Here is a 12,360-nt window from a genome sequence, read left to right on the forward strand (position 1 = left end):
AACACATATTTTTTTAGAATGTAAAAAAATAAAGAATTAAAGAGAAACTTGCTTACATCGGTAGAAATTGGTAATGCGGGGGCTTAATAAATAAATACATTGTTTTGTTTATGAATTTTAAAATTTCGAGATACATTTTAGAAACACTTGACAGTTATATGAGGTTTTTTATCCAGTTAGGAATTTTTCCTCATAAAACTCATTAATGTAACATAAAATCAGTCAAGTAAATACAACCATCAGATGGCAATAGTAATAAGGCCAAATGAGCCGCAGTACTAGTCAGCCAGAAACATGAAAGGGTATTGCTGTAAGCCCTAGCTAGTTAGAGGATTACGAAATAATCCATAAAATCAAAAAAAAAAGACAGATGGTAAATGCATTATGTAATAAAATTTATGTTTTCTTGTAAAATTGAAGAAAGTAAATAGTTCAATCTCATTTGTTTACTTGTAAAGTTAAAAACCGAATACGTTAAAAATAATAAAACTAACCTACTAAGCAATTATATCTATTCAAACATACTGATTAATCAAATCTTTCAGCTAAAGAGAATGTTTGCTCGCTTAAATTAAGATACACTAATATGAAGCCACCAAGTTAAAAAAATATATTCAGATGATCATTCCGAATGAGCAATCGTTGCGATTGAAATGTCCCTTTTACTAAACTTAGTGTAGAATTGAATGCTGAACATTGAGGGGAAAACAAACTACTTGAGAGCTGAGAGAAAACGTCTGAAATTAGCTTTACTCTGCGTGGGCCGTGGCCGTGGAGTGGTTTGGCGTGGCGTGGCACGGCGTGGCGTGGTGTAAGCGTCATTCAACGAGAAGAAATTGGCATTCGGTACAACGCAATGGCCATTTTATTTCCCCTTCAGCGTGAACTTTTAAACTTTTGGAATCGAATAATAAAGTTAAATCCCCGGCTTTGCCCGTGATTAGATTTTTGGTGACATTAGACTTAAAACGCTAATATTTTAATTATTTCTGATGAACGTATTACTAAAATCTCTAATGTATCTAGAGCAGGGGTGCTCAAACGGTCGATCGCGAGTGCTTTTTGAGTCGATCTCGAGAAAAATTTCCCATTTTTCACGTCTTCTTTTTTATTATTTATTTGTAGCTTGTAACAGACTGAAAGGAGTGTTCTGGAACAGCTGGCAAATTTCGTATTCGCAATGTTTGGGTCAACTTACTTGTGCGAGTCTGCATTTTCTGAAATGAAGATAATTAAGTCAAAATATCGCAATCGACTAACTGACGAACATATGTCATCGTGCTTGCGATTAGCACTCGGTAATTACGTATAGGTCTCGCAAGTTAAGTTGGCTTCATCACAGTACTCACACAGATGCAAAACTTACATACAGCGTGTTTCGATTTAAGATTGAAAAAAAAACAATTGATGATTATTTCACAATTGAGAACTCTAAGCCAAAGCGTGTTGAAGTCGGTCACATAAAACTTGTTTTGTTTTACGACATCGTTATTGAAATATTGAAGTTTATCATTTTTTTTCTAAACTAATGTGATAATTTTCAGGATTGAATTCAAATGGGTAGGTATTCTTAAAAAAGACAATGGTATTGCTAACAATTCTTAGTCATTTATGTAAGAATGCTGTACATAACAAACTTCCATCGATAATGACCCTAATTCACGGAAATTACGGCAATTGGAATTTATACCTAAATTTGTAAATTGTAAATTGTTTGTAAATTGTTCCATATTGCCTCTCTTTCCCCTATCCGTTTTATCTTTTCATTGTTGTCATTGTTTTTGTCTATTATTTTTTAATGACACCATTGTCTATGTCTATTATTTATCTATTGACACCATTGTTTATGTCTATTATTTATAATTAGTTTTATTAAAAACCCTGAAGAAGTGAGCGTTGCTCATGAAACATGTTGGTAATAAACAATAAAAGTGGTTAAAACGACGTATTTTATTAATTTTTAATTAAAATGGTGCCACAAAATAAGTTTGCTGAGTTAGAAGAAGTTATACCTAATTGTTTTTCGGGGAATAATTATTATTCTGACCAGAAATATTTATTTTACAAAGCATGTTTAATGTTAATTTGATATATTTCCTAGAAGTATAATTAACCCACATTTCCAAAAATTTTATCGTTTCCTAGAATATTTATTTATCTATTTTAACGAAGGGATGGATAATAAATATTCACTTGCACACTTTAAAAACACTCTGTAAATCTACTAATTCGAATTAAAAATGATGAAAACTATTTATTATTTCAAATTAAAAAATTGGTAATTATTTCACTTGCGATATGTAGGTGCACGTATGTTTAAATCAAATTACGAACTGAATGAATAGGACACCCCGTAAGTATACCCCGTAACGGTATTGTTAAAACTTGCCTCTCTTCTAACTAGTTACAATAAGTGAGCGTAAGCAAGACAGAGAGCCTTATCGCGTTAGTGGGCGGCGCTTGACGTTCACACAGATGGACCAATACATCAATTCTAAGCATTTTTATTGCTTCCTTCTTTCGTTGCGTTACCTATACCATCGTATGAAAAGTATGCTGAGGACTAGCAGTGCCACGCTTCAACATCCAAAGTCATTATTTAGTTAAGTTTAGAAACTAGAACTCGTTTCTTTTTTGCAAGAACCAATAAAATTGCAATTTTGTCTAAATATAAGTTTTTTCATCGACTTTTTAGTGCAGACCTCCACCAACCTTGAATAAAAAAAATGCGTATTGCGAACTAATTTCTGTCGTTCCTCCAAATTCTATGTAGATTCGTGGCCATGCAATTATGCAACGTCCCTATACAGGGTGTATCGGCACGTACTCGACAAACTTTAACCAGCTATTCCTTAGCATATTTGGAGTAAAAAATCTTATGTGCACTTTGCTGTCCGGTAAGGTTTTTTTTTTAATAAAAATTTTACTATTCATATTTTCACCACATGTCACCACTGTTTTATCCTTTGTCAAAGTTTGAAAACCCATCTGGCAATATTTTATTCGAATTCCGTTGAATAATGTACGTGTGTACCTATATTGGCACACTTTTACAATCACAACGAAATGGCACGGCACCATTCGTCTCATTTTTAACTATTATTATTATTTAGTGTGTGCGAAAGAGCGAAGACGCTTTTCGACATACTTGCTTATAACAGCTGTTGAACACGAAAAGCAATGCCAATGTCAGTGATGGAGTGTGGAAATTTTAATTTTTTTGTTTTTAATTGAAAAAAAATGGCAGCAAAATGCCCATAACATTTTTTACTCAAAATGTGCTAAGGAATAGCTGGTTTAAGTTTGTCGGGTACGTGCCGATACACCCTGTATATACACATATACCTGCGCCACGACACACCAGATCTACATAGACGACATTCCTGCATCACACATACTTGCAGCCTCTCAGAGTCGATCGATCGGTATCTAATAATATTGAGGTAGATGGCCAGCAGTTCAAGTTTAGCACCCCTGATCTAGAGGGATCCCTGCGAATATAAGTTATTTTTTATTTAAGATTAATAAAACAGGATCTTACAACTAAAATATTTTAAAAAAGTTTTTCAGCTATAAAATTAGCGGTAGGCACGGTAGGTAGGTAGGATTTTATTTTTCTAGACTCTGAATTAGTAACTTCCCGAGGGATCCCGAGTGGGAAGATCTTGTCGACGATACGACATAAATAGAATTTATTTTCATGGCATTGATTGTGACGAATTTATAACGATGACGATACGAAATAAATAAATTAATATCGGTCCTACCCGATCGGCATTTAGCGAGGCTGGTAGAGTTGACGACCCCAGCTCCTGTGTAGGGAGATTTAATCCTCAGTCGAACCTGCATTAAAAAATTTAAGAATTTAAAAATAGATGTATTGCAGTAAAAAAAATCATTTTTTACGGTTTGATTTTTTTATCAATCAAAGTGAAGTTCGAAGTTTGGGAAATACGCATAAATTATTAAATTAACCCAAACTGACAACCTAAAAACCTATCGTGTGCATGTTTACATCTCTCCCGTTTTAAACAGTGGTTTCCAGTAGTAAATAATTCAGTTGAAATCAAGTTTTATGTTATTTTTAACACATTCTTTGCAGGAAACGAGAAAACTCGTCATACGCCTTTTTACAGTAAGAAGCGGGAGTTGCGCAAAGCGGTAAGGAGCGGGAAACTTAAAAAAAAGGGGTTCTAAATGGGTGCGGGGTCATGTGTTTTCTATTGTTGGCGGTACCCGATCTATCTACCTGTCAATACAATGAGTTTGAAACACAACAAAAAAATAAAATCGCTGTCGCGTATGTTCCGCTCACAAACTATACAGTGAAACGCGGTACATGTGCAAGTTTTGCAATGTGCCCCTGCATAAAGGAAAGTGTTTCGAACGCTATCACACATTGAAGCACTATTAGGTTGTAGTTTTTTTATATGTATTGAAAATTTCTAAATAATCTTGTTATTTTGTAAGAATAAATTTCGATATGTTATTTCCATTGTGAAATACTGTTTTTTCTATGATTCCCGAGAAAGTAGAAAGTTTTTGTTCATAAAAAAGGGATTACACATACATTGCTAAGTAAATAAATAGAGACATCTTTTTAAAGTAAAACACTGAAAGTTTCATCGAAAAATATTAAATAGATCATAAGATATGAATATTTTGCGGAAAGTCTAATTTTGGCGCTAAAATTAAAAAAAACCCCCGCGCTTCGCCCCCAATTTGGCGGTAAAATGCCCGACCATATAGTGTTAAATTTCACGGAATTCGGCAACTTTACCCTTTTCAAAAATCAGATTGTTTGTTCTATTTGTTTAGTTGTGTATATTTCCGTTGACGGAATGAATTCGCCGAACGCATACTTCGATTACTAATTGAGATAAATGTGGGAAAGTTCGCGAAACGTCTGACATCTCGCTTATTTCCACGAATGTTTATTCTGATAAATCGTGTTACGCGGAGCGGATGAGGAAGCAGTCATGAAATCGAGCGGAACGGAAACGGAAGTTCCTTCCTAATTTAAGCTCATTCCCGCAGTTCCGATTCAACTTACTTCCCACCCACCATGTGTGTACACACATAGCTTATAGAGGAAAGAATAACACAAGAAATGCGATGTTTCTGGCAAATTGGTCCTTAGATTTCAAATACAGAACTGTGATGAAAGTCTTCATCATGATGAAGTTCAAATGGAAAGTCGATATACGATGTCAGGCAAGTCTAAGAGAGAAAGAGCACGCGTTAAATTGGCTAGAACCAAGAGGTATTAAGGCGAAGCTTAATGCTAAATCACTATTTTGATAAATATTTATAACGAAATGGTGTACATTATGCATACCAAAGAATATGCTTTAGATAAATTGAAGGTTTTCCTATCGTTTCGCTTGAGTAGAATACAAATAAAATAATAAATTTACTCAATAAAAAATATAAATGTAAAGTACTAAAAAAATATTTTTTCAATAGAAAACGCACAAAGGAAAAAAATACAGTATTAAGAGCGGGAGCACACAGAGAGCGGTCAGAGTTCTGCGTTCTAGTGACCGTTGACCGCTCAAGAGTTCCAAAGCACACAAGCGGCGTTCAAATTCTCGCGTTCTAGTTTCGTTTGGGTCTTTGCATATGCAACATGTCACTACAAAGCTCATCATCCGATGAAGAATTATTGCTCTTGTGGAGCTTAGCAGCTTCTAAAAAGAAAAGGAAGTATTGGGTGCACCCAATCAACACAACGCGAGAAGAACAAGGCGAATTTACTAGTATTTTTCAGGATTTACTTAAAGATGAACAACGATTCTATATTTTTATAATTTACATCACTTAAATCGTATAATAAACTCCTTTCCCTAACCAATTCAATTATCTTTTCCGTGTTTGTAACCTCAGACATCGCGGCGTTCTGGCGTTCTCTGCCTCGGCGGGAAAAGAACTCTTAGAACGCGACGTTCCGTTTTGACCGCCGCGGTCTGACTGCCCGCTAGAAGTGAGTCGTTCGCGAACGAGTCGGCTCAGTGAATCGGATCTTTTTGCGGATCCGTAAGATCCGGTTCCCAAATTAGCCGCTCACTCGTTCGCGGATCAGTAGTTACTCACTCGTTCGTGTGAGTCGGTTCACTCGTTCGCGAATGGTGAGCCGGTTCACTTGTTCGCGAACGATGAGCTGGTTTACTTGTTCGCGAACGATGAGCCGGTTCACTTGTTCGAGGATGGTGAGCCGGTTCACTCGATTTATGTGAGGAAACTTTTGAAACGGAACTCCGTAGCCACTTCCCCCTCCTACGGATTTTTGATTTTGCGGGGAGTATGTATTGTAAATTTTTTTGTGGGGAATTATGTTTCATAGAAATTCCGTAGCCACCCCCCTCCCCCACGGATTTCAAATATCTCGCGGGGAGTACGTAGTTTGAAAAACTTTTGTGGGGAATTATGTTTCTCAGAAAATCTCTAACAACCCCCCCGCCCCATGGATTTCAAATTTCTCGTGAGGAGTATGTATTTTGAATTTTTTTGTGGGGAATTGTGTTTTATAGAAATTCTGTAACAACCCCCCCCCCATGGATTTCGAATAATGAAAGGAGGAATCACGCTCACGCAGAATATTTGTGGGGAATATGTGGGCAGATTACTGCAACTGAAAAACGGCGACATGATCCGCCGGCAACACTGCCGGTGACCCGCTCAATTGAGCCGGTTCACTGAAGCGGATCTTTCAAGTGAACGGGAACTAGTGAACCGGTTCCCTCAACTGAACCGCTTCGCCCATCTCTACTGCCCGCTGTGTGCGTTGTTGTTGTTATAGTATCAGTACATTCTAATGAACGCCGAACGCGGAACTCGGAACTCGGAACTCCTGACCGCTCTCTGTGTGCTCCTGCTCTAATAGCTAAGATTATCTGTGACAGTTTCACTTGATTAACTTTTTTGCTTTCTTATAAAATTATTTACAAAATAAATAAACAGTTTTGTGCTTGAAATCGAACGTTTCTAGACTGCGTTTGTCAAGCGATTTTAATGCCTATTACCTTCAATATAAGGTATACCAAGAATATACACATTTTTGGCTTGTAGCTTCCTCTTAAGTCTTTGGCTTTTATTTAGTTTCTATTCATTATTATAGTTTCCATTCAAATCTACATGGAAGGCATTCCTAGTGTGTATTATCAAATATTGTACATAGAATAGTTGTAATACTTTCAACTTCTGGCATTTCCTATACATTCTGATGGCAGCATCCTACACTAGCGCCACCTAGCGACACGAGTTATGAGGCTTTGTTTTTCACGCATTTTAAGCCCCCGGATTCACCAATTTCTACCGATTTATAACAAGTTTCTCTTTAACTTTTTAAGTTCCAAAAAATTTTAAGTTATTTTTGAAGATAATATCTTTACATTTGTTATATCGAAATGTTAATTATATGAAATTCCCTCGATAGAAAAAAAAATCGGAAAGCTCCGAAAATTATTTAATATGTTATAGGCATGAACAAATTCACAGTGTATCTTTAAATGTAACTAAAGCATTTGTTGAGAGATTTTTGCTCTATTTCAAACAAGTCGTGTTTTATGAAATATTTTCACAATTTTCGCTTAAGGCGATGTACTACGTCGTGTAATATTTTAAATTGAGCCGCTATCAATAACAACCCTTACGTAGATGGCGATAAGGTTTAGATTCCCGCTTAACACCATCCGCTTGTTTTGATTTATGCAAGAAAAAAACATGGTCGAAAAGTGCCTTTTATTTTATTTTGTGGATGTTCAGGCATAAATATTCAATTTTTTTCATTTTATAATTTACTTAATTTGCCACATTATACAATAAAATCATAACCGAAAATAGGTTCGTAAGTAAGAGATTTTTAACTTTAAAGCAGCTTTCATGCGGCTTATATATTATTTTTTCTTGGCTTATAAATAGACTTATTTAAAAAATACTCGATCATTTCAAAGGCCAAAATGTATTCTACTCGCAGTATTTAATTAAACCATCTGAAAAATTTCTAGGCGTCCAAATTTTCAAACCAAAAACACATGATTTTGCATTACTACGTATGGCATCGCCTTAATTATTATCGTTTTTTAATATTAGCGCGCTCCCTCTAGCATTCGTATTTACATTTCTCCCTTTCAAACCATCTTTGAACGCTTTCTAGAGGGTCTTAATGGATTTTGTAATATTCTAGGACATTTGGTATTATCTATTCAGTGGGGCCGGTACCTAAACTAACAACGCGTATGAATATACCCTTTTATATTTCAGATTAGATTCTGCCACACATACATTTCGGTGCGGCGGTACCACGCGCCGCTCTAAGCCGCCGCACAGAATAGTCTCAACAAGACTGCGCGGCGGCCTGGAGTGGCGCGCTGTACCGCCGCCCCGAAATGTAAGTGTGGCAGAGCCTACTGAATCTAAAAAATATTTTTTTTAGTAGTTTACATTTATATTTTTTATTGAGTAATTTATTATTTTATTTGTATTCTACTCAAGCCAAACGATAGGAAAACCTTCAATCTATCTAAAACAAATTTTTTGATGTTCATAATGTACACCAGTTCGTTATAAAGATTAATCAAAATAGTGATTTAGCATTAAGCTTCGCCTTAAGAAATTAATATTTATTGTCATATAGGATTGTTAATAAAATAATAATATCTTTCGTTAATAATAGAATTGGCCTGCACGATAATAACTAACTTCGGGTTGCTCATCACTGTATACTATATAATTGTATACTATAGAATATGTATACTATAGAATATGTACACTATAGAATATGTATACTATAGAATATGTATACTATAGAATATGTATACTATAGAATATGTATACTATAGAATATGTATACTATAGAATATGTATACTATAGAATATGTATACTATAGAATATGTATACTATAGAATTTGTATACTATAGAATTTGCATACTATAGAATATGTATACTATAGAATAAAGAATAACACAAGAAGTGCCTTTTGGGCGTGATTGGGGATCCAAATATAAGCCCAATGGGGGCCTATAATTCCATAAAAGCTGTGTTTTCGAAATTCAAATGGGATGGAAATCTACGATGTCAGCCGAGTGTAAGTGAAACGGAGGGCTGGGCAATTGGTCTAAAAAGGAACATTTATTTCCATTTAAATTTGTATGAAATTCACTTCTAGTATTATTATTTATTTTATGCAAAACATACACACGTACAATAAAACTTACATTATTTGTATCAATGATAATTAATATCTTGTATTTTATTTTTTATGTGCAAACCTTTATACCAAATATCAATACATTAAAGTATTAAAATATCACCTCACGTTATTGTTCCGAGAACCTTCTTGTTATTTCTCTATGCATTGAAGAAATAATGTAAATATTGCAAATGCATATCTAAAATATGGCAGTATTCATTATTATTACACACACTACAGATAAGATATGAAATAGCTAAGTTATATGTATATGACAGCTGGGCAAACTATTCTTTGCAATTTAAACACTTTATTAGGGTAAACAATTCTATTATCTAATTATGATGAAATTCACGCACACGTGCCTGGAAATGTAAAATGTATGAGTTAGATTTGTTTTGGAATAAATTTTTTCATAATTTATTCAAAAGGTGCTGACATTTTAACTTCATCATTGAGTACCTACACCCAAATTGAAACGTTGCTTTAAATGGCTTTAGTCATGTTTGGTGACCAGATCTTAATAGTCAGGTATTCCCCATCTTCTTCCTCCCTATATTCTTTCCCTCCATACTTCTAATACGCGTATATTATTATATACCAGTATTAGAGAGGTGTCACCTGTGACAGGTAAAAACAGTTTTTTTTTTTAAAAAAGCGCCTTCTGTTGGACAAAAGTGCTTTTTTTTAAATCTGTTGGACATAAAAGCAACATGCGCTATTGTTTTGGCTAGTAAAAAATAAAAAGTGTTACAGTGCCCTTGAGGTGATTTTGCACAAAAACAGTGCTATACAAGTATTATTTCTATTATTAGAAATATAAATAAATAAAATAAATAAATTATTATAAATTAAAATAATTAATTAATTTTTTTAATATTTATTTTTCGGAATAACTTTATTGAGTAAAACCTCAAATTGTAATATTTAATTATTGAAGACAATATTAGCGATTTCTAAACGAAAATCTGAAACAAGGGTCCTGGGTTCGAGTCCTAGATGTGACCGTATCCTTTTCTAATTTTTCTGTTTCAGATTTTCGTTTAGAAATCGCTAATATTGTCTTGAATAATTAATTTTTTAAATTATTATTATTGGAAAGATTTTGTAAATACTATAATGCATATGCATAAATTATGATTCGTTATTTACATTAACTAAAAAGTGCTGAACTAATTTGGCTTTTAATATGTCAATATTTAAATAGAAAATATCAACCACATCTGTAAGCTATTGCCCTGTCAATGAATTCCCTCCATAACAGAATTGAACACAAAGTTTTGAAAGAATTGAACAAGAAGAATTATTACCCATTATTCCACATGTGTCTTCTACAATTCCACTGGCAAACTCCATCCTTTGAAGACATTTTTGACGATATTGTTTTGGCTCAATTTCGCCAATAACATGTCAACAATCACCTCCTTAAGCTCAGTAAATGCTTGTGAGTTTTAGGCATATATATTTTCTCACCATCCTCCAGCATCCCCAAAGATGAAATAATAAAAATAATTTTCGTCAGGGCCTCCTGTGTGAAGTTAATGAAATATTTGTGATTTTTATAAAATGTCTCATTTATTGTTTTATATTACGATTTTCATAGCACCAGTGAAGCACTTTTTCTATTATTATTTATTTGTTGTTCCTTCCAGATGTGGCAGTCTCGTCATATCTTCAGCAGCCCCCTGAGCCCTCGCGCTTTCCCCTTCGCCATCTGACGTCCGAGTGCCCCGTCGAATAGTTTATAGTCGACCAGAGAAGGGCCTGCCTCCGCAGTCTGTCACCATAGAGCATCAAAGCCATAGAATTACCAATCAATAAATTCATCTAATCATCATTGCAGATCTAATTTTTTCAATCAATAATTTTACTTTGATTGATACGAATCCCGAAAAAAAATCCGTTTTCTGATTTCTTCATAAAAATACTGTAATAATACTCACAATGTTCTTACCAATCTAAAATCACTCAATTCGGTGAACAAATTTTACTCTCTTTATTTGACTGTTCAAATAAAAAAAAAATATAAGATAATATACTCTTATAAAAACATAACAAAATATAAAAATGAGTAATAAATCTGTTCAAACTACCCTAATTAATTTTAATAGCAGCTTAAAATCATCGTTAGATCTCAAGGATTCTTAATCTATATTATTTGCTAAGTTATTTTAGTTTATTTAGTAAATTTATTTGTAACGTCACACGATGGAGCCATATTCGGATACCGTGCTCTGGATCGTGATTGTGGGATTCATCGTTGCCTTTATCTTGGCGTTTGGGATTGGAGCCAACGATGTGGCCAACTCCTTTGGCACCAGTGTGGGGGCCAAGGTGCTAACGGTGAAGCAGGCCTGCTACCTGGCCACCGTCTTTGAGATCGCTGGAGCTATGCTGATTGGTGAGTTATGATTTTTTTACAAGAACAAAATAATTATACTAATTTCAGTTGCGGTTCTGTCTGTAACTAACATTCAAAATTTTGATTTGAATTTTAGTTTAATTTTCAAAATCGGAAGTGTTTGATTGGAGAATTCAATTAAGTCGGTCCGTTTGATAGATTCCCCAATCTTAACAAACGAACTGCAATCTTTAGAGCACAGGCGTCAGGTAGGTATGCTGTCTTTGTTCTATCGGTATTACAATGGAAGATGCTCTGAGGAACTAGCGTCATTGATCCCTTCGGCACCGGTGCGTAGTCGGGATACACGCCAAACGCGCGCCCAACATTTGTACACGGTTGACATTTGTCACATGAGAACGGGTCGCTTCTACGATTCGTTCTTAAGTTCAACAGCTCGGCTGTGGAACGAACTGCCGGCCTCTGTGTTTCCTCCCTCCTACAACATGGGACTCTTCAAGACCCATGTTCACTCCTTCCTCTGCACAAAAAGACCCTCCATACAGCATCCCCAAAGATGACATAGGCCCTGAGGGAAATTATTTTCTTCATGGCCTCCTGTGTGGAGTTAATATAAATAAAAAAAAGTCCCCTCATATAGTATAATTTTCTTAACAGATAATGATTTTAATTGTCATTTTCAAAATTGAAACGGAATTGTCGAGAATTTAGACTATACCATTTAGATGAGACAGGAAGCGAATGAATTGGTTCCACTTTTTTACTTCCAATTAGTCAGAAACGACGGAATCTGTTCCCTGCGCACT

At 34.8% G+C, this 12,360-nt stretch overlaps 1 protein-coding gene across 2 annotated transcripts in view; it reads left to right on the forward strand.

Moving 5' to 3' along the window:
• Window positions 1-12,360, forward strand: part of NaPi-III (Na[+]-dependent inorganic phosphate cotransporter type III) — an 84,329-nt gene that overhangs the window by 55,026 nt on the left and 16,943 nt on the right. For both annotated transcript variants that reach the window (XM_089647552.1, XM_089647553.1), the window contains exon 2: window positions 10,845-11,593. In XM_089647552.1, the coding sequence (XP_089503678.1) occupies window positions 11,401-11,593 (193 nt within the window). In that variant the 5' untranslated portion in view covers window positions 10,845-11,400. The remainder of the gene's footprint in view (window positions 1-10,844; window positions 11,594-12,360) is intronic.

Source organism: Hesperophylax consimilis, chromosome 26, assembly GCF_061612785.1.
Source record: "Hesperophylax consimilis isolate HC1 chromosome 26, BYU_Hcon_1.0, whole genome shotgun sequence".
NCBI classification, from domain to species: domain Eukaryota; kingdom Metazoa; phylum Arthropoda; class Insecta; order Trichoptera; family Limnephilidae; genus Hesperophylax; species Hesperophylax consimilis.